Source organism: Bufo bufo, chromosome 1 (genome assembly GCF_905171765.1).
Source record: "Bufo bufo chromosome 1, aBufBuf1.1, whole genome shotgun sequence".
In the NCBI taxonomy this organism is placed as follows: Eukaryota; Metazoa; Chordata; class Amphibia; order Anura; family Bufonidae; genus Bufo; species Bufo bufo.
Window position 1 is genome coordinate 263,260,145 of NC_053389.1, and position 24,335 is coordinate 263,284,479.

The 24,335-nt window shown below is 42.8% G+C and overlaps 1 protein-coding gene across 1 annotated transcript in view; it reads left to right on the plus strand.

Moving 5' to 3' along the window:
* Nucleotides 1–24,335, plus strand: part of MPPED1 (metallophosphoesterase domain containing 1) — a 50,379-nt gene that overhangs the window by 25,763 nt on the left and 281 nt on the right. The window contains exons 3-5 of the mRNA XM_040439179.1: nt 6,613–6,838; nt 13,584–13,699; nt 20,077–20,190. Of these exons, the coding sequence (XP_040295113.1) occupies nt 6,613–6,838; nt 13,584–13,699; nt 20,077–20,190 (456 nt within the window). The remainder of the gene's footprint in view (nt 1–6,612; nt 6,839–13,583; nt 13,700–20,076; nt 20,191–24,335) is intronic.

Genomic DNA, 24,335 nt, shown 5'->3' on the forward strand with positions numbered 1-24,335 from the left:
TCCGGAATTGCGGACCGCACTTCCGGGTCTGCAATTCCGATCCTGAAAAAAATAGAACATGTCCTATTCTTGTCCGCAATAGCCGCTGTCCGTGTTTTGCGGATCCGTGGATCCGCAAAACACACACGGATGTGTGAATGGACCCTAAATGTGAGGTAAATGAGTTTCCAATGTAGTATTAATAACTAAACAATTACATAATAAACATATTGTATTGTCCAAATTACCACCAGGACAATAAGATGATCTGGTCTCGGGCTCTTGGTCTGGCTCTGGGGACTCCCTTGTCACACTCTTCCCCCCCTCCCTTGTCACTCTCTTCTCCCCCTCCCTCCTTTGTCACTCTCTCTCCCCCCCCCCCTCCTTTGTCACTCTCTCTCCCCCCCTCCCTCCTTTGTCACTCTCTCTCCCCCCTCCCTTGTCACTCTCATTCCCCCCCTCCCTTGTCACTCTCATTTCCTCCTCCCCCCTCCCTCCCTTGTCACTCTCATCCCCCCCTCGTCACTCTCATTTCCCCCCCCTTGTCACTCTCATTCTACCCCCCCCCTCCCTTGTCACTCTCATTCTACCCCCCCTCCCTTGTCACCTCTAGTGTAGCGTGGCCGAGCTCTGTTCGGTCCGCGGTACAGGAGCATTTGTTTCCTGTACCCGGCCGGACTGAAAGGAAGTGCACACTAAGTGAGCACTTCCTGTCAGTCCGGCTGGGTACAGGAAACAAAAGCTCCTGTACCACGGAGCGAACAGAGCTCGGCCACGCTACATTAGAGGCGCTTCCCTCCTGTCAGTCCCTCTCTTCAGGCTGCGCCCGGGCGCTGCATGCACAATCATAGACGCGCCAGCCCGGGCCGTAAAAAACTTGCGGCAGGACCGGCCGCCACTTAACTATTGCTTTTGTTTTTTAAACCGCACAGGTGGCGCCGGCCCTGCCGACAAACAAGCATATTTATGCTTGGATAAAAGATCCGACCACTGACAATCAATCAAGCAAATGCTTGTCTGTGTGCACAGGCAATGAACGTGTATTTGCCTGATCGTCAGCTTGGGTAAAAGGTGCTAGCAATAACCACATAAATGTGTTAGTTGTAAACTGTCTTCACGTAAGATCAGGTGTGTACATAGAAGGTCACCTCTGGAAAATCAAAATGCTCTCGCATTCTGTCTCTAAAGGCCTATATTCAGAGAAATGGACGTAGGCAGGAGTGGGAATCTAATTTTTACCAACAGGATCCCTACTCAACAGCGAACACGCAGCGTCACGTCACATGTTTACATATACATTCACCATATACATGGTACACATGAATACACCGTATATACACTACACACACATACCACTCAACTAAGGAGCTAAACTATTAGCGGCGCACAAAGTAATGGAAGTGAACATCTCCAGCTGCCCTGCCGCCACCAGAGCACCGGATTGGGACTCAGCCGGTAACACGGTTCTCCGATCCAGTTGTAATTTTAACAACTGGATCTGGAGAACTGGAGGGAACTGGCTGAATCCCATGCCTGGACGTAGAAATGTTCGTTCCCAATCATTGACCAATTTAAGTATGCTAAGTGATCACCCAACAAACGAGCAAACACTTATAGTGGTGACTGTACCTTTTATATGGGCACAAAAATCATCACACATCAGCAGCAGATGGCCCCGTTTAAACAGGGATGGACCACCAGCAAACAATGTCATTTTGTGAGGGGGGGTTAGAAAGAGCAATCTCAAGAACAATCATTAATTCAAAGCACTCCTGATAATTGCCCTGTGAAAATTAAAGCAAAACAAGCGCCAAAGCAGCTTTCTATTACGTTAATTTATACTTGTTCAGACAATTCATCAGCCCGGGTATAAGGGTTACGGCCACACGGTCAGGGTTCCTAAAGCAGTTTTGCATACGAAAATCGGTAATCAATCATAAAAGAAGAGAAAGTATAAAGGACAGATACGGCTTCTCTTTTTTGAATTCACTACTGGTTTTGGCTTCCATAACTGCATCAGGAAACCTGACTGTGTGGCCGCACCCTAAGTCACCAAATCACATGCTGGATAAGTAGGAATGGTTTTCCCATACTTAATTTATTCATGCCTTGTAGGACAGAATGATGATGTAGAGCTTTGGCTGGGTGTCTGGGAAAGTTAAATGAGACTAACCTCTCACCCTCTAGGGCCTTCATAGATGTCATTGAGGCTGCTTCTGTTGTACATATAGACCTTGCTTGCCTAGTTTTAACTTTAGGTCTTAAGCATGATTTATCAAGACCAGCATGTGCTACACTAGTCTTGATAGGGTCTGCGGAGGTATTTATTTTATGATGAGGTGCAGACCTTGTTATAAAATACAGACAGGTCCATAAATATTGGGACATCTACACAATTCTAACATTTTTGGCTCTATACACCACCACAATGGATTTGAAATGAGACGAACAAGATGTGCTTTAACTGCAGACTGTCAGCTTTAATTTGAGGGTATTTACATCCAAATCAGGTGAACGGTGTAAGAATTACAACAGTTTGCATATGTGCCTCCAACTTGTTAAGGGACCAAAAGTAATGGGACAGAATAATAATCATAAATCAAACTTTCACTTTTTAATACTTGGTTGCAAATCCTTTGCAGTCAATTACAGCCTGAAGTCTGGAACGCATGGACATCACCAGACGCTGGGTTTCATCCCTGATGATGCTCTGCCAGGCCTCTACTGCAACTGTCTTCAGTTCCTGCTTGTCCTTGGGGCATTTTCCCTTCAGTTTTGTCTTCAGCAAGTGAAATGCATGCTCAATCGGATTCAGGTCAGGTGATTGACTTGGCCATTGCATAACATTCCACTTCTTTCCCTTAAAAAACTCTTTGGTTGCTTTTGCAGAATGCTTTGGGTCATTGTCCATCTGCACTGTGAAGCGCCATCCAATGAGTTCTGAAGCATTTGTCTGAATATGAGCAGATAATATTGCCCGAAACACTTCAGAATTCATCCTGCTGCTTTTATCAGCAGTCACATCATCAATAAATACAAGAGAACCAGTTCCATTGGCAGCGATACATGCCCACGCCATGACACTACCACTACCATGCTTCACTGGTATGAGGTGGTATGCTTAGGATCATGAGCAGTTCCTTTCCTTCTCCATACTCTTCTCTTTCCATCATTCTGGTACAAGTTGATCTTGGTCTCATCTGTCCATAGGATGTTGTTCCAGAACTGTGAAGGCTTTTTTAGATGTCGTTTGGCAAACTCTAATCTTGCCTTCCTGTTTTTGAGGCTCACCAATGGTTTACATCTTGTGGTGAACCCTCTGTATTCACTCTGGTGAAGTCTTCTCTTGATTGTTGACTTTGACACACATACCCTTACCTCCTGGAGATTGTTCTTGATCTGGCCAACTGTTGTAAAGGGTGTTTTCTTCACCAGGGAAAGAATTCTTCGGTCATCCACCACAGTTGTTTTCCGTGGTCTTCTGGGTCTTTTGGTGTTGCTGAGCTCACCGGTGCGTTCTTTCTTTTTAAAAATGTTCCAAACCGTTGTTTTGGCCACACCTAATGTTTTTGCTATCTCTCTGATGGGTTTGTTTTGTTTTTTCAGCCTAATGATGGCTTGCTTCACTGATAGTGACAGCTCTTTGGATCTCATCTTGAGAGTTGACAGCAACAGATTCCAAATGCAAATAGCACACTGGAAATTAACGCTGGACCTTTTATCTGCTCACTGTAATTGGGATAATGAGGGAATAACACACACCAGGCCATGGAACAGCTGAGAAGCCAATTGTCCCATTACTTTTGGTCCCTTAACAAGTGGGAGGCACATATGCAAACTGTTGTAATTCCTACACCGTTCACCTGATTTGGATGTAAATACCCTCAAATTAAAGCTGACAGTCTGCAGGTAAAGCACATCTTGTTTGCTTCATTTCAAATCCATTGTGGTGGTGTATAGAGCCAAAAATGTTAGAATGGTGTCGATGTCCCAATATTTATGGACCTGGCTGTAAATGCCTCCTACAGCAGTCCGTGTACCAGACTGAAATCTGTTCCAGTCATCATTTACACTAGTTTCTAATGTAAATGATGGCAAAATGTGCCAGGAACTATAGCCCCACCCACACATCACCCTAGCGACGCCCTTTTTGTAAATTAGCAAGAGCAGTGTAAAAACAACAGTTGCAACTAGATTTAGTCGCAATGGTGTTTAAAAAGTTGTAAACCCGATTTTTTGCCTTTTTTTTTTTACACCAAAAACATGGTTTTGGGAAATGGGAACTTCTCCCTATGTTCTTTGGCAAGCAGAAAGGATCCTTGATCTACCCAAATACATAGCTTCATAACAAGCTGTAGATGTGTTTGGCAAACCCAGCCACATTCATACATGTGTGGACACCGTGTAATGTTTTGGGTGAAGTTTAATTCATCATCCACAATCCACATTTTTACAGAAAACTTTGTATACACTGAGTCTGTCATGCTTCATCCCTACCCCATCAACGTTAAGCCTTAATCATGCCACTGTGTTATGGTCCATTCACACGACCATATGGCCACCGTGCCTGTGTGCCAGACCACAAACAGTGGATCTGCAAAACACGGGAACAGGCCATGTGAACTCCACATAGCGGATGCGGACCCTTTGACTTGAATGGGTCCACGATCTGCAAGATATGGAAAAATATAGGACATGTCCTAACTTTTACGGTGCGGAGGCTCACTGAAACACTTGGGAGCCCTTCCGTGGGCTTTCGGGTCCATGCCTCTGCACCGCAAGCGATAGGACATGTCCTATCTTTTGCCTATCTTGCGGATCGCATGCAGCAACACGGGCACGGTGACCATACAGTCGTGTGAATGGGCATTCACATGAATGTATGTATTTTGTTATCCGTAAAATGCAGATCTCTCAAAAATACGGATGTCTGTGTTGCATCCATTTTTTTTTTTTTGCAGATACATTTTAACAATGCATATTCTTGTCTCCCAACGGACAAGAATAGGACATGTTCTATCTTTTTTTGCGGGACTATGGTTGTATGAATGGGGCCTAATGGATGCTTGTGATTCAGAGCACAATATGGCTTTTTCCTTATTGACTTTGTGAGACTTTCCAACAAAAAGATTGTGGCATGCTCCATTGTATCCCATATTATGGATGTATTTTATCCTTTAAGTATTGATACTAGGGGTGGATAAAGGGGTATATTGCAGCACATGGAGTGACTATGGGACTCATAGCCCCACTGTGTGCCTCTGTACATGGTTCATAATATGGCCATTGCCATGTACATGAGCTATTAGTGTAAAACGTGGCCTTTAGGCAACGTCTATAAAGGGAAAGGGAAACTTCAGAAAAAAATCTATAGGAAAGATACAAATATTTTCTACAAATCGTACACTTCCTGGGCAGACTGATATCTAGATGAAAGTACTCAATATATTAGGGGAGATTTATCAAATCTGGTGTAAAGGAAAACTGGCTTCATTGTCCATTGGAACTAATCAGATTTCACCTTTCATCCAAAGGAGCTCTGAAAATGAAAGGTGGAATCTGTTATTATGGGCAACTAAACCAGTTTTCCTTTACACCACTTTTGATAAATCTTCCCCAATGTGTTCTGATGTCTCTAAAGAAGAGTATAGAGCTATTTATGTACATTCAATGTATGAGGCACTCCACAGCTAATGCCCTGATCAAATTTGGGGCCCACTGTTACCTATGGCGTCAACCATGTCAGTTAAACTATGTCAACCCATTGTTTTGTAACAGAATGGAAGGGGAATGTGGGTACCTGTAGACTCAACGACAACCATATGGAAAGCTTATTGGTAGGAACACTACTGTCCCATAATAATCTTACTGCGAAAAATAGGGAAATATGAACATTTAGAAGTGGACTTTGCAAAACTTATAAAGTCTTTTATTTTCCTGGGGTAAAGATTCAGTTTCCTAAATATATCAGTATCCTGGCAGAGGCAGAGTGCTTGTTGCCCCCTTTCCTGCATAGTTGGCAACAGTCTTGAATTTGCCAGGATTGTCTCAAAAAATATAGGACACTTTGGCTTGTCTCAGCCAAGAAGTGGCGGTTCTAGGCTGGATTTGGGCATATATGGTGTGGATGTTTAAATGCCTTGAATTTACCAACACAAATGTTAGTAAGGGCGGGTTCTCACTTATGTTAGGGTATTCCGTTATTGGTTCCGTTATAACGGAATATAACGGAATTCTCGGACGGAATGCAAAACGGAAGTCTTTAAGAGGCATTCCGTTTTGATCCGTCATAATAGAAGTCTATGGGCAGCATAATGGATCCGTCCTGGTTTCCGTTATGCAGGACGAAAAACAAAGTCCTGTCGATAACGGAATACTCTAACGCAAGTGCTAACCCGTCCTAAGCATGTCTTCCTGGCACTGGGCACCTGGAGCACATTGCCCTACCAACCCCCTCTAACTATATGCCCCTGCAAAACTGACGCTCATATTCAGTGACCCTGCACATGTATTATTTGATATGCTGTTGTACTTTTTCTATGTTTCTAGCATGTAATGATGAATCCTGTTTTGCTACCATAGAGCTATTCTTACACATCAGTACCTAACGCTGTATAATGTATTCTCTCATAGGAGGCCTTCCGTATGAGTATAAAATAGTAATTGCCGGCAATCACGAGTTGACATTTGACCACGAGTTCATGGCAGACTTAATCAAACAAGATTTCTATTATTTTCCTTCTGTGTCGAAACTGAAGCCGGAGAATTATGAAAATGTTCAGTCTTTGCTCACAAACTGCATCTATCTCCAAGATTCTGAAGTTACTGTGCGAGGATTTCGGATATACGGCTCCCCATGGTAAGACCAACTTATTAAAAGCAGGAAAAGCCAACGTACACCGTCTTCCATCAGAGAGGAGAAGGGACAGAGGTGCGAGGCTTATCACATTCTGGTATTCTAATGTACGGCATCATAAAAATGCTGCATTCACTGTAGGCCAGAGACTATGGTCATGTTTAATCATGGGATGTAGAATTATTACCAGTAACCAGGAGTATTCCAACCCTTATCATGTAATGGAAGGGAAATTACACTTTCTTGGTCACACTGATAGTAAGATCCAATCTGGGGACATTCAATGAGGAAGTCAGTAAGTCCTGCCAGATGCTATATTCAAGAGGGTTCTCTGGTTTTAGCAGATTAGGGTCATTCTTGGTATACACATGAATTTAAAGGGGCTGTCTCATCTCAGCTAATTTTGCGAGATGAAGGCTTGTCTAGCCAAACACTGCCCCTGCGTTGCCAATGCAGGGAAAATGTAAGCTTACATGACGTCCATTCAGATGAATGGTCATCCATATGTGGACAGCTCAAAACAGCAACCCCGTTAGGGATGTCCATATGATCTAATAACGCATTCCGACATGGGTTGTCATCAAGAAACAACCATATTGTGTTTCCACTGAATTTTTCAATTTCTTTGCTAATAAAATTGTGTACCAGAGAGAAAAATGTCACCAACAAAATACAGGAGGCAGTCTCTGTTCAGACAAGCTCGTGCCTGTGTACTGTAAATATGGGAAGGATATGAACCACCTGGAGTGCGAGCTTAATAAAGAAAGGATTCAGCTATCTGGAAGTAAATTGTTTTCCAGATTACTTACTAGAAGAAGGAATCAGTTTCTGCAGGAGTTACAATGGCCCCGGCTGCAACTTGAGAACATAACAAATAAATATGGAAATTTGCATTATTTTTGTCCGGTTAAGAAGAATCTTACTGCAAATTTACAATCTGATGGAGTCGATCTGTGACTCATTACATTCCTCAGCAAAGCCGTGTTTTTTGTAGATACCCAATTGAAAATCTCTGTCGGCTTCATACAAATCCCTGTGGCTTTTCATTGCAGTAAATGTCTTAGAAGAGGTTTTCCTGTTTGTAGTGTCTGTATAGACAGTGCAGCAGGGTGTGTGTGTGCTTTATAGCAAAGTTAATGGATAGAAACGTATTCATATAGTGTGCAGGAAGAGATGTACAGCTGCAGAGAGCAGTGTGTGACAGAGGAACTTCATACAGAGCCTAATCTGTGTGCATAATGCTACTGTCCTGCATTATACAATAGAGCTGCCTTAGATCCCCCTTCTAGTAATAATGATATGGCTCTGTTCATACTTTCCCAATCTACACAGTAAAGCTAAAAAGTGACATGCAGACAATAGGGAAAGTCAACTTACTGCACATAATCTACTGGCCAGTGTGAATAACAAAATACTGGATATAGTAAATGGCGGCTCACCCTACACAACTAGTGGACCTAGGTGCTCTTGTGCCAGGACTGCCCCACAGTCCTTTAAGGAGATGTATCAGGTAAGTATATGGAGTGGAACAGACACTCTATTACCTGAAGCTGCAAAGGGGTGTTTCTATAGCTCAATGTGATGTTTAGATACAGTGCGCGATGAGACAATGTATCGTATAAAATATATTTATTTAATTATTAGAACATCCAATTCACATGATTAATCAAAACCCTTTTGCAGCTTCAGGTGATAGAGTGCCTGTTCCACTCCATATACCGTACTTACCCAATAACAAAATACTGTTTGAGAATGTATAATCACATAAAAGAAAAAGAAAAAACACAAAATAAAAAATAAATAAATTATATTCCCTTTAAAGAGAAACGTTTTTTTAAAAACAAAATAAACAAGACTTCCATTAGTAAGAAATCATTAGAGAATCCTCTATATAAAAATTTGTTTTTGTATTTGTCACGTGTGCATGGACACAGATCCATGGGGTTAATCTATGTTTACTCACTCAACCTTGCTCTCACCTTGCATTTAGGGTGCATATTGAGAATAGACACACCCCTATATGTAGGAAACCCAGCATACACACTCTGAGGGGCATTTATTACTATATTTGCGGTACAATAGTGGCATAAACAAGTTGCAAATGTGAGCACTTATCTGTGACTTTTTAAACTTAGAAAAGTGGATTTACTATAACTTATGCACATCTCACTCCGGTGCATAAGGGAAGAAAGGGATGTAAGGCAGCTATCCTATAAGTCAATGTTCAACCCTTTAAATAGGCCTTGAGACATGACTCGGATATTATATAAGCCAGCACCTCATCTGCAGACAGCTGTTTCAGGGTATGGGAACACCAGTCTTGTTAAATACACCTCACTCTGTTCTCCATCAGTCAAATGGCTAAACACAAAGGCTATGGATTCTTGTAGGGCATACAATGTCTAAGGGTTTTACATTTTTAAGCTTTAATAGAAAAGGTGCAGTGCTGTCAAATGTAAAAAGAGAGACAAAATAAAATGCCATATAAAACAAAAAGCAAAACAGTAATAAAATAAAAGAAGAACTAACCACACTTTATTGTTTTAAATATGTTTTATTCTTTCATCTATTGTTCCAGTTTTTAAAACTGTCTAGTAATTGACGGTATTAGGCAAAAATTTGTTTGATAACTGGACAGTTGGTAATAAGGGGTAACAATCCTCTTGCTCCAACACATACAGCAGTTGATTGCTTTTTCTAAAGAAATTAATCATTTTGTGGCCAGTGACATATAGACATTTCACCTTTCATTACAGTGCTCAGCATATATTAGGTAAGCCTAAATATTTTTGACATGTTGCCCAGTAAGAGTTGCTGCAGTCAACACACTACATGGTTAAGTGAGTTTAGTTGTCTGCCAATATAATTGGTTCACTGTGCCTTGTGCTGTGACTGGATTTGTTATTGGGAAGGCACTGTTGTCGGGTTTATTTTGCTGGCTTTGTCATGTGAAAAATGTGACTGGTTCTTTTCTGGGGTTTTATAAAGGGAGGTGTAAGCCTCTCATTTAAAGATGGAAGTATCTGACACTATCATTGGGGCAACAAGTCCAGTTTGTTATGGTGACACTTTGTATGGAATTAGTGTGGGAGCACTCCGGTTGTGGGGAGGTGTGGCTGGTACTGTTATGGGGCACTGTGGGAATATCATTGGTTCACTGTGATTGCTTCATTATGGGGACAATGCAGCTAGAATTACTTCTCATTTGTTATGACTGCCTCTGCTATTAGGTTTCTGTAGCTGCTACTATTGTGGGGGTGCTGTGTCTAGTACTTGGTTGGTGTAACTGATTGACATTTTCATTGATTAACCCTGTGGATAGCACAGTACTGGTAACATTTTTACTTTTTACAATGTTCTTTCTTTTTTTTTTTTTTTGGCATTGTACTTTAGATAATTTTTATCTCCCTGGGAAAAGTTGCACAGTTCCACAAAATAGTTTTCAGATTGATGCCTTAAGAGGTAGCCAGTGAAAGCTTTCAGTATTAAGGCTGCTGTTCCTTCTGAGTGAATGACAAATCTCATTTATTCTGAGCGCGCTGCCTGCAGCCAGCCGCACACAGCAGGAATTATGTCATGATTACTGTGGTTTTATCTGCTACAAGTGGGAATAACCGCGACGCTAGTGTTCCTTTCACTGTCATATGTATATATTTATAAGTGCGGTAGGAAGAAAATACCTGCCATGTGCATCCTTTCTTATCACTGAGGTCATTGTGCTCAAGTGCAGTTGGGATGAATGTATAAATTATTCAAGTAGCTGGATAAATGAGCGGCTGAACCGCCCTGCGCAGAACATTGTAAAGACCCAGGAAATGTGGGATTTGGGAAAGCGGATCATATTTGTCTCAGGTATGAGGCCTACTGTATGGATCAAATGCCACAAGAGAAACTATGGTTGACTGCTTTTTGCAACTGTATTTTGTATTTTTGCGGTTCCCCTTTATTTAGTAATGAGTAAGGATTGTTAACTTGAGATCCGAAACGCGCCGATTTTGCATCCGTCTTGTTTTGCATGGATTTTACCGCATCGAATAAAGGATATCGTTTTATCAGAAGCTGGACCCTTCTACTTTTTACACAAATGAGTGGTTATAAGCTGTAAAGAGTTAAGGGCTATACATCTAGCCATCAGAGCAGCTACCTGATGGACTCAGTGTGAAATTGAGAGTAAGATACTCAGCTGATAGACTAAAACTTAACCCTGTAGTACAAAACTGTTCACAATGTTTAATTAAGACCAATTGTAAAAAAAAATGTGCATGGAGAACATTTCAACTCTAGTTTTCTCATCTTAACTGTTTATGCCATATCCATAAGCTATGCCATAAATGCCTGATACGTGGTGGATCCTTTAGGACTCTCAAAAAGTGAGGGAGAACAGGATCCAATGACCCAGGCTCACAGAATTATACTGTCTGCTTTCCTCATAAATGTTAATGAAAAAGTGACCATAGCCCCACACGTGGCACTTGCTCCTATCAGGTTTTTATGGTATATCTTATGAGCCATAATGCAGAACTGGTATAGGAACATCTCTCTCTTTTGAGGACCAGGTTCCACCATGCATTCTACTGACAGCCCATTGATTTCATTGTAATGCTTAATTTACCCGATAGACTCTTTGCCACAGTAAGTGACCATTCCTTCTGGATACACCACCACCTATGTTTAAAACGTGTGTACTCTGGCAGAGGTAGAATTGCTAAAAAATGGAAAACCACATATCAGATCCACATATAAACAGAGTACTCTCCAACATTCAGGGATCAACAATCTTAACACATGTAAAACGGTATATGCAGTGTGTCACACGGTATGTGCGGTGGACCAAAGCCCCAAAGTTCCTATTTTTACAAGGGTCTCAGCCAAGTATACTCCAATTACACACAGACACATAGTTAGCAGTTGCACCAAGTCCCTGCTTCCCGAGGGTTTTCAAACGTCCCTCTGCCATATAAGATTACTACAGTATTGTGGCCCAGATGCTTCAAACAATGTCTCTGCTGACAAAGATACCCCAAGAATGGTGTGGCATGCATACATGTCCCTTTAACAGTGTGTCAGTCACAGTGTGTCCATCCCAGATGCCAGCCACATATACTCCAATAAGTGTGCCAGCTACAAATTGCCCTACATCAGTACGTCAGCATTAAATGTCCCCTAACAGTGTGTTCTCCTCAGCTTCCCCCACTACAGTGTGCTCTGGAGGTTGTGGAAGAATCAGTTGTAGTTTTAACAGGCCGTTTTGTTCTGTTATCCAAAATAGCGGGTCCAGAGATGGCACCAGGCGTCAGGGACATTGGATATATTGTGACTGTGGTGACAAAACTGCAGAAACTGGCCGTGTGTGAGCTCAGCCTGAAACTCTGATTTTCTGCCTGAAAACGACCTCTGCAATTAATGGAGACGATTGTAGGAGCATTTAGAAGTAAATAGGGATTAATAATACTTTGCTGCAGGCCATGTGGGATAATAAAGGCTTCCCTGGAGCTATCATTGTGGTTAATAGGCAATAAATATGAAGGTTACTGGAAAATAACAGATATCACTCCATGGTCAGACTAGTTTTGCTCGCTGTCGCCAGCCCTTTATAGGAGACCTCGGACTATAGGTAAAGTTTGCATTCATTTTCCCCAGGGTTTGAATTTTACATCCTAATTTTCCACTAAATGAGACATCTGTTTCTGAGAAGAGAATATTCGATGGTTTCCATGGTAACCATCATTCTGAGTATGAAATTTATTCGAATGGTTACCTCAGAAAAGAAAAGAAAATTTCTTAGGGTGAGATTGTGAATATTCAGCTTTTGGTGTCTTTCTTTCGTGATTGAGGAACAAATCTTAAACTATCAATGAGCACGAGGACAAATTTGACAGAATTTTGTGCTGTATGTTGTGGTAATTATACATTTTTATTGATTCTCCAGAACAACCAATCAGGTTGCTGCTTTCATGTTCAAGCATAGAGCAGAAAAATAAGCCACAGGACCTGATTGGTTGTTGGTGAGTTCAATTGTGAGCAACAATTTTTTTCACCTCAATATTCTCCTCCATAAGTTATCTAAAAGTTACATTTCTAGGGGGCAGGTGGGGGGTGGAAAGAGTAATCTGATATCATAAAGTTTTGTTGTGTTAAACGGATGATTTTACATTTGCATAATCTCCACCCCATGAAGGCACATCTTGCGTGGCAGTCATATAACGAGGCATAAATCAGACAATAATGTAGCATTCTCTTTTTGCAAATAAAGCGATTATACATAATTAGGGGCCGGCCCTTCTGATCCACAAAATGCGGAATGCACACGGCTAGTGTCCTTGTTTTGCGGATCCCCATTTTTCGGACTGTGAAACGTTCAATGGTCGTTTGTATTCCGAATTTTGTGGAACAGAAGGGACGGCTCCTAATAGAACAGTCCTATCCTTGTCTGTAATGCGAACAATCATTGGACATTTTCTCTTCTTTTGTGGAACGGCCATGCGGACATATAGAAACGGAATGCAGACAGAGTAATTTCCGTTTTTTTACGGCCCCATTGAAGTGAGTGGTTCCACATACAACCCACATACAAAAAAAAAAAAAAGAGAAATGGACAGGGAAAAAATATAGTCATGTGTATGGACCCTTAGAAAAATATGGCTCATTTCTTCCAGAAGCAGCGCCACACCTGCCCAGGGGTTGTATCTGGTATTGCAGCTTGAAGCGAATGGGGCAGTTTCTGATGACATGTTCTTTTCATTTACAGGCAGCCGTGGTTCTATGGATGGGGATTTAACCTCCCCCGTGGGCAGGCTTTATTAGACAAGTGGAACCTCATTCCAGAAAGCACAGACATCCTTGTAACACACGGACCACCCCTTGGTAAGAAAAGATTGAAATAGAACACAAACACATAAAAAACAAGAAATTTTAAGCTTTCCCACAGCCATAACAGTCATAATTGGTCCCTCTGCCACATAAGAGTTTGTGGTGTCGGACCCCCGCCGATCAGCTGCGGATTACCTATCCTGAGGATAGGCCATCCTTTAGTAAAGGCTGGACAACATGAGCTACACTAAAATACTGTGTCATATTCAGTGGAACATCATCTTAAAATAAATCTATTTGATCATTTTCCATTGGCGCCAGAGCTCTACAGTCCTCTGGACATTTTGATTTCTGAAAGTAGGAAGTGGCATTTAGGAAGCGGTTTTATCCTTTTTGTCTTCCTCTTGATGGCAGCTGCTTTTGAAACAGATGATAAATTTGGAAGCGCAGAAAGAAAGCCAATGAGGTTCATTCTATAGGATGGAGACTGTCAGGGAACAATTAGACTCGTATTTACTGCATGTAAAAGACGCTGATGAAAGTGCTCGGCGCTGAGTGACTGTCATCCAGCATATAGGAGTTAACCTTTACACTGCTGAGACAAACTGTGCCATAGACATGTTACTGGGAATTGTGTGGTAAATTCTTATACCTTGTGTGTGGGTCATGTAACTAGGAAAGGAAAAAAAGGCGCAGAATCGTCTCAGCTATCAGACATATTGACATAAAAATAAATCTCGCAATGTATGAGGAATATGTCCTAAGGACAACGTATTTGCTGCTAACTTGCTGACAATTTTGTCTTTTTGAAAATGTTCCTATCTCACAGAATGCCTGTTGGCAATCTCATGAAGAAAAGCCCTCCCCATACACACATACGAGTCTCATAAAGGGGGCCCCACTTAACACCACCTCTACAGGTCCTCCATAAAAGTGGCTCCTGTAAATGGAAGGCCATATGTGTCTGACTAGAAGTGGCTCCTCCATCTCCGCAGTGATTCACCCCTCACCCCAAGACGATCAATGCTAATTTCAAGGTTTAGAGAATTAATTGCTGTGCCCCTAAATATATATTCATGAGATAACAGATAACAGTGATCAGGTATTAGTTTTCAGACCAAGCCTCGGGGACTTGAAAGGGGTTGTGTCACTTCAGTAAGTTGCATTTATCATGTAGAGAAAGTTAAAGGGAGTATGTCACCACTATATGACCATATACAGCACTTACATGGCGCTGTAGCACACCTATACAGGATTCTAATGGTACCTTTGTTATTTTCTTTAGACGTCCAGAAGCAGGAAAAAACGACGTTTATTTCATATGCAAATGAGCACTCGCAAGTGCCCAGGCGTGGTGTTCCGTGTGTAGGTGCCCAGGCTGCTCTGCCTTTTTAACCGTTATTCCTCCCCAGCCTCTTCCTTTGCCCGCCCTCCTATTCCCTTGTATCATCCCTAGGTCCGGCCGAGATCCCGCGCCTGTGCACTGCTTCGCCGGGTCGGGGCATGCATACTGCAATGCCAATTTTGGGTACGGCATCAATTCAACTAGTGCGCATGCGCCAGCCGACGAAGCAGTGCGCAGGCGCGGGATCTCGGCCGGACCTAGGGATGATAGAAGGGAATAGGAGGGCGGGCAAAGGAAGAGGCTGGGGGAGGAGTAACGATTAAAAAGGCAGAGCAGCCTGGGCACCTACACACTGAACGCCGCCCCTGGGCACTTGCGAGTGCTCATTTGCATATAAAATAAACAGCGATTTTTCTGCTTCTGGACGTCTAAAGAAAATAACAAAAGGTACCATTAGAATCCTGTATAGGTGTGCTACAGCGCCATGTAAGTGTTGTATATGGTCATATAGTGGTGACAGACTCCCTTTAATACAAGGCATTTACTAATGTACTGTTATTGTCCATATTGCCACCTTTGCTGGCTGGATTCATTTTTCCATCACATTATACACTGCTCGTTTCCAGGGGTTACGACTACCCCGTAATCCAGCAACGGTGGTCATGCGCTGGCCTCTCAGCGCAGGCCTCTCTGGTGGCTGTGACTATGGGAGCGGGCATAGGCAAGCATGCGCAGCATCTCCCATCCCAGCCGCCTCCTATCTCCACTGCAGCGGTGGCTGTAAATCCTGGAAACGAGCAGTGTATAATGCAATAGAAAAATTAATCCAGCCAGCAAAGGAGGCAATAAGGACAATCACAATACATTAGTAAGTGTCTTGTATTAACTTTCTCTACATGATAAATGTCATTTGCTGAAGTAATACAACCCGTTTAAGCAGTGGTGTACATAGAGAAGTAAGGGCCCCATAGCAAGGATGACACCAGGCTCCCCACACAGGACAGAAGGGTTTCTGCCTAAACCCTTTTCAATGACACTTGAGCCATTTTTCCACTGCTTCATTTGCTAAAAGTTGTTTCTTAGAGGGTAGAGTCCTGACCAAGTTTTCACCTTCAGTAGAAGAGGGGATGATCCCAACTAAGACTGGGCCCCCTCTTGCCCTGGGCCCCATAGAAGTCGCATGGTAGTTATGCCCCTGCCTTTAAGTTAGACTATGATGAGAAACAATCTTAAAGGGGTTGTCTCACTTCAGTAAGTGGCATTTATCATGTAGAGAAAGTTAATACAAGGCACTTACTAATGTATTATTATCATCCATATTGCTTCCTTTGCTGGATTGATACATTTTTCCATCACATTATACACTGCTCATTTCTATGGTTGCAGACCAGCCTGCAATCCAGCAGTGGTGGCCGTGCTTGCACACTATAGGAAAAAGCATCAGCCTCTCTGGTAGCCAGGACCCATGGGAGCACACATAGGCTGGTGCTTTTTCCTATATTGTGTAAGCACGACCACCACTGATGGATTACAAGGTGGTCTGTAACCATGGAAAACGAGCAATGTATAATGTGATGGAAAAATGAATCCAGTCAGCAAAGGAAGCAATATGGATAATAACAATATATCAGTAAGTGCCTTGTATTAACTTTCTCTACATGGTAAAACCCCTTTAAGGGAGCAATTTCAACCAATGCGTAAAATAATATTTCCATCTGGGAAATTGATGGCATATAGTGTGAAATGGGTCCGGATCTGTTCCGCAATTTTGCAGAACGGGTGCGGACCCATTCATTTTCAATGGGGCCACAAAAGATGCAGACAGCACACAGTGTGCTGTCCACATCCGCACTTCCGTTCCGCAAAAAGATAGAACATGTCCTATTCTTGTCCGCAGACACAGACAAGAAAAGGCATTTCTTTTAAAGTGCCAGCCATGTGCTGTCCTCAAAATGCAGAACACACATGGCCGGTGTCCGTGTTTTGCGTATTCGCAATTTGCGGACCGTAAAACACTTGCGGACGTGTGAATGGACCCTTAAATGAATGCCTCATGACGGACCGTATATACTGACTATAAAATGGGTGCTTGTAATGGGATCTGGTTTATATGAGAAAACACAGCATTTACCGGACAAGAAGCTGCAGCATGCGGTGCTACTCTGTCCTATATTTTTGACAAACTCTGCAACAGAAGCAGTTGATGTTTCCTCCAGTACAGATGTTAGTGAAACCTAACATGGACTCCTTTGCATTTAATCAATACCCCCATCAGTCAGAGCATAGTTGCACTCATATGGGGTCTATTACAGTTCCACATGGTTTTAACTCAGCTTTCCTAGGAACTTGAAAGGCAAATCTGCCTAGCTATAGCACTATTTGGGAGTAAGGAGAGGATTTATTTAGGAACAATTAGTATTTAGCGGTCCCTATTACGGATCCACATAATGTGTTACCGAGCTATTCCGGGTCCCTGAATGACAACTCTAGCTATGCTACAGTATGGTGGATTTGTCACTGGGATTTTTACTTAGCTTTTCCAGGTATCTGGCTAACAAATCCAGCTAAGTATTCTATAATAGTGGGGATTTACCAATTCCTAAACAAGTTGATCTGGCATTCTGGGAAATCTGGGTAACAGTTTCCATGGGGCAGTGATGTGGCATAGTGGCTATATAAAATACTCACAATGCTGCCCTGATGTGCTGTGTGCATCTATGATATGGTACCAGGACAACATAATCTGTTGTCACCAATGCAGCTGTACAGTGTTGTCACTCAGCTTTTCCAGTGGCCTGAAAGGCAAGTTGGTCTAGCTATAGGAAGGGATTTATCAATACATAATTAGGCAAATTTGGAATTTAGCAGTCTGGGAAAGCTGGGTAGCAACCTCTGCAGAGATGTAATGGAGGTCACGCTTGGTACATGCACTCTGCACTCTGTATACACTATATCCATAAATATACTATGGATGGTGCTATCTGGGAAATTGATGGCTATATATACTATATACTATGGATGGTGCTATATACACTACAGCTGGCAGTGGCATAGCGTGGGGGGGGGGGGGGGGGGGCGAAGCCCCGGGCGCAAAATTTTAGGGGGCGCCATTTGAGGCAAAGTGAGGCGACCGCCCCAGGTGGCGCGGCGCGGCCCTGCTCACAAGTGGGGGGCGGCGGCAGGTTACAGGGAGATGAGCGCTTCCATTGTGGAAGCGCTCATCCCCATAGTCAACTGTATCGCCATCCTCAGGACAGCGATACAGATGGATGTGCTGCGGGGCAGGGGAGGGAGAGGCGTCTCCCTTCCCTGTTCCTCTGATAGGCTGCAGGCAGTGCAGGCGGCGCGATGACGTCATTGCGCCGCCTGAGCCGTACAGCGTGGGACACAGGCCGGAAGAGGCCTGCATTGCATCGCTGCCAGGGAGGTAAGTATAAGTGTTTATTTTTTTATATGGTAAAATACTGGCTACTGGCACATGATTGGGGGCCCATCTATGGGGGCACTTGTTACTGGCACACGATTGGGGGGAAATCTATGGGGGGCACTTCTTACTGGCCCATGATTGGGGGGCCATCTATGGGAGGCACTTTTCACTGGCACATGATTGGGGGGCATCTATGGGTGCACATCTTACTGGCACATTATTGGGGGGCACTGTGGGGGTATCTATGGGGGCACATGTTCCTGGCACATTATTGGGAGGCACTGTGGGGGCATCTATGGGGGCACAAAGAAGGAGTATTTTATATGGGGGGCTCTGTATAGAGGCATTTTATACTGGGGCACATTATGGTGTGTACTATGGGGAAGGGGAGAGAGGAGTACTATGGGGTCATCTACGGGGGCACTAAGAAGGGGTATTTTATACTTGCAAATAATGGGGGAAACTGAGGGCTTTTACTGGGGCACTATATATGGGGCATTTTATACTGGTACATTATGGTGGGCACTAGGAGGAAGGGGGGAGAGGAGCACTATGGGAATATTTTATACTGGCACATTATGGGGGCACTATGGGGACATCAGCTCAACTGGGGGCATTAAAAGGGGGTATTTTTTTGGGGGGGGGGTCACATTATAAGGAGAATTATTACTACTGGGGGCATTATGGTGAGCTTTATTATTGCTGGGGGTCTAGGGGGGACATGATTACTTGTATGGGCACTATGGGAGCATTATTACTTCTGGGGCACAGTGGGGACATGTTGGGGGCACTGAAGGAGAACTAGAGAAGATGAGGAAAGAGAACATCTACATCAAAGGAGACGTCACTGGATGTAAGAGGTATGGGGTGATGTATTACCCTGTATGTTATGTAGTGATGGGAGGGTGGATATAGAATTTGGCCCACACTGTAGTAGCCTGGCCCCAGACTTCAGGTCACACTGTGTGTGTTCTTAATTCTGGGGTCTCACACCCATCTACTACATTATCTGTACATAGAGACTTATCACCGTGTTAGCTGTGGTGTTACATAGGACTGCAGGTGATATCTAGTACATTATAGTAGCGCTATACTTGGCTTGTCCCGGGTGCTGGCAACCCACGCTACGCCACTGACAGCTGGTACTGTTGGCACTATGGCTGGCACCATTACCAAATTTTTTTTGTATTATTACTAAGAAATTCCTTCCAACAAAATGGCCACACTAACTGTGTATACAAAAACTATGGAGACTAAACCCAGCCCCCTCTTCCTAAACTCCTGGCTCACGTGCACTAGCGTCAGAGGGGGAGGGGGAGAAGACATGGCTGCGTGAGAAAACAATACACTGCTTTTCTATTGTATTTTTCATGGTCTTCAATTGTGATCTTAAGAAACAAGAGCAAATAAAAAAGACACAAAAAAGCTATTAAATTAAGTTTTGTTGTTTTTTGTTTTTTCGGGGGGATTCTGGGTTTAGTAGCGCTTTTGAGAAATAAAATCGGCACAGAATTTTAAAACCATCATGAAAATGAAAACATATTTAACAAATATCAATCTGCAGTACAACATAGAGACGGCAGATAGGACATTTCCACTTTATTATTCTGACATATGTTGTTGGTGACATGCAGCACTGATATATTCATTTTGTTGCAGGATTTTTGGATTGGGTGCCAAAGAAATTACAGAGAGTGGGATGTGTAGAGTTATTAAACACGGTGCAGAGGAGAGTCCAGCCGAGGTTACATGTGTTTGGCCACATACATGAAGGTAGGTAATGTTAGCCTAAGCAGTTTCATCACCTGAGTAGGCCCCAAGTCCAGATAATGCTAACCATAACCACTATAAATTCCCTGGGTCATTGGGACCCTCGACCTTGAGGGACAGGTACATGTACTCTGAATAATGTTAACTTCATTAGACTTAATTGGACTAAAATTGGAGGTTTCAGCTGCCTAGCCAGAGTTTCGAGCTGAAGGCCCTCCATTACCTCACCACCATTTCTATGGCTGCTCAGTGACCTAGCACAGAGCAGTCAGGAAAGGGAACAGCCCCAGCTTGACTAGAGACACATTTAGTACATTCCCAGCCATAATGAGAAGCCTAGAAAGGAGTGAGAGGAGACAGGAGTGACTTCCTAATTACCCGTCACTGCCCCCAGTGGCTCAGCCAATAATCAGTGACATGTAATGAAGTCACCTCTGGAACTCCCACTTCCATCCTCAGGGGCTTAAGGTAGTTTCCACTGGCAGGCTGTTCATTGAGGGTGAAGAGTGGTGATAGTGAATCACCTCAGTCCTCACCCAGATTTACGGCCTCCTGGAGTAGTCTCTATGCAATTGACAGCTGACTCATTGGAGGCATCTATGCAGGGCACTGAGGGGTCTAGCCATCATAGTGAGGGACTGGCCAAGGTCAGGACAGGCAGAGTACATGCTGTGCGGTAAACGGTCCAAGCTCTGGGCGGGCAGCGTAGGGTCGATACAGAGGTCAGGCACAGGTCAGGTTAGGCAGAAGGGGATCAGGAACCAGTAAATAGGCAGAGATGAACTAGCACACTAAGAAAAACTATTGCTCAGGCAAACTCCAACAGGGAAAGATGCCTTATGTACCCCTAGGTTGTCAGCCCTTAGCTGGGGAAGATAAGGGTGCGCGCTGACTCTTTAAGAGCTGGAGGCAGTGCAGAGGAGGAGAGGCTTTGCCGTCAAGCAGGCTGCTGCCTGCAAGGAGGGACAGAGAAGACCTTGTGGCAGGACCCACTGGGAAAGCAGCTGATGCTGTAACACTCTGCATTTATTTCTATTCACCAGTCCCCAGCCTTCGCTCTTTAAAAGGTATAATATCAATGGAGGAGAGAGGAAGCCTATCCTGATCTCAGCCCTTAACTACCTTGCTGCCAGCCTGTGTCACCTGTTCTGGCTTTCCAATCCCATTCCACCACTGCCGCCAGTCCACCAATACACTGACAGTATTAAAGAAGAAGACAATTCATTATTGATAGGGAGATAGAAAGAACTAGAGAAAGTTATATTGATAAGTAACTAATATAGATTGGATAGGAGGATTACATAGATAGACAGATAGATAGACAGCGATAGACATCGAAAGATAGATAGACAGACAGCGATAGATAGATATGAGATAGATAAATAGATAGATAGATAGATAGATAAGATAAGCTATGTTCGCATCTGAGGCAGAGGATCCAGCAGGAGCTTCCATTGCAGGTTCTGACACTATCACTAGACAAAGAAGCTGTGTTTTTTTTCGTATAGTATGTCACACAGAGAATGTGATATATGCCTAAGTAATAATAGGCAATATAAAATACACAGCACAGCCTTATGGCAATAAAAAGAAAAAGCAGAATAACTTCTTTTGCCATTCCTTCACACACCAAAAAATAATAAAAGTTAATCAATAATTTACATGTACTCTAAAATGGTTCTCTTGTCCCAGCAAAAACAAGCCCCTTGTCCTCAGTTATGAGGCTACATCAACAGAAATATAAAAAAAAAACATCTGGAATGCGGCAACATGAAAAGTATATTTTCCAAAAGTACTAAAACAACAACTAAAAATACACATTTATCGCCTATATATTAGTAACCGATCAAATAAGGTAACATGTTATTAATGCAACAGGGTGAACATCGCAAGATTTAAAATGTTAAAACAAATGGTGGATATTTTTTTTCTATACTACATCAGTAAATGGTTAATAAACGTTAATCAGTATGCTATGTACTCCCCATGGTACCGCTGAAAAATAAAATGCATCCCGTAAAAAGCATTAAGGATTTTAAAGCATTGGTGTAGAATGCATAGAAGCTGAATCCTTTGTTAAATTTTGAATTGCTTTGTACTGACAACATTTATAAAATAAAACAAAAATTTCTAACAAATTTAAATATATATAAAATTTTTACATTTGTAGCAAATTTTATATTGAAAATTATTTCAAATAATTTTCAGTATAATGTTTTTATTATTTTAAATAGATTTTCTAGATGGTACAAAGAGACAATTCACTTCTGGATGTTATTAGGCTGGGTTCACATTACGTTTTTCCCATCCGCTTAACGTATACAAAAATGAATACGTTAAACGGATGCAATGCAGTGGCATTTGTTCATCCTAGAGTTCCATTGTAAAAAAAAAAAAAAAAACACCTATAACTTTTTTTACAATTGTGATAAAAAAAACAAACACCTATACCTTTTTTTTACTGGCCTCTGCAGGATACAAGAACGTGGTGTGCTGCGTTTTTGTATCCTTTTTTTCTAATGTATACATCAAATGGAGGCAAAAAATTTGATGTGAAACCACCCTTACAGGTTGATAGTGTCATGACAACATCCCCAAAAACAACAGTGCCTCCCAAAAAATAGTAGCATGACAGTACCCCTAAAAACAATAGTGCCTCCCAAAAATTATAAGGCCAGATACATAGCGCCCAATATTATTTTAGTGCATCACACAATAACAGTGTCATCTTATGTGCCCCCACAACGTTATAATGCTGTTCCACTTACATAGTATTCATGCCCTCTATTCGCCTCTAGATGGTAAGAATAGCCCTTTTTATCCCCTAGATCAGTGGTCCCAAAGAGGGGGCCACGGCCCAGTACCGGGCCCTGGATGATTTGGTGCAGGGCTGCGGGTACGAGGAGGAGTTTTTTTTCTGGTAAGCCTTAATACTTTTGTATGCAGCTTAGGCTTAGTTCACATCGGCGTTAAGCCTTTCCGTTCTCCTGCTCCGTTATAGGAGCAGGAGAACGGAAAGGACGGATTCGGCACATAACTGAGCCGAATAGAGCCTACGGACCCCATAGACTATAATGGGGTCCGTTAGGTTTCCGCTCAGAAGATGATTTTGGAGCGGAGACAAAAGTTTGTGCATGCAGGACTTTTGTCTCCTCTCCAAAATCATCTTCTGAGCCGAAACCTAACGGACCCCATTATAGTCTATGGGGTCTGTAGACTCCGTTCGGCTCAGTTATGTGCCGAATCCGTCCTTTCCGTTCTCCTGCTCCTATAACGGTGCAGGAGAACGGAAAGGCTGAACGCTGATGTGAACTCGGCCTAAGAAAAAAAGCAAAGTGTGCATGAAATTTTTCATCTCATACACTTTGCTTGTACTGTATTACTCCCTTGGAAAATTGTCTTGCATGAAACTGGTCCTTGTTGAAAAAAAAAAAAAAAAGTTGGGGACTGCTACCTTAGATAATGACGCGTCAGTGCCCTATAAGGTAATTGCGCCTCTTTTTGCTTATAGACAATAATAATGCCCAATGTTTGACCCTTTGAAAGTAATAATGTGCAATAAATGCCCTTTAAGAATAATATATGCCCCCGTAATGCCTCAAGTTCCCCCTAAAAGTAATAATGCCCCATGTGTCCCCAGATAAAATAATAATGCACCTGAATAAATAATGTCCCCTGTGCCACCTAAATAAATAATAATCCCCTATGTTGTCACTAAGTAGATAATAATGCCCCTGTGCCCCTTGAATAAAAAATAATGCCCCCCTAAAATAATAATAATAAAGCCACACATCTTACCTCAAACCTCAGAGAGCTCTTTGGAAAGCTAGAGTCCCTGCACAGGCAGCACGACGCAGCGATGTCATCATGCGGCTTGCACTGGGATGCTTATGTCCTGTATGTGGCTCAGCATCCTGTAGGTCTGAATTGACCTGTGGCTCACGAGTCAGAGAATAGTGGAGCAGGGAGGATATACTGTAGCTCCCTGCTCTACCACAGGCCTCAACTGTATCAGTGTCCTGCAACCACCGATACTGTTAAGAGTGATGCTTGTCCTGTGGACCCTACCATGGAAGTGGGCAGGGGCCACTGTCCCCTCCTGCTAGCTATGTCTCTAACCACTATTCAATGCTAAAAACAGTACCGTA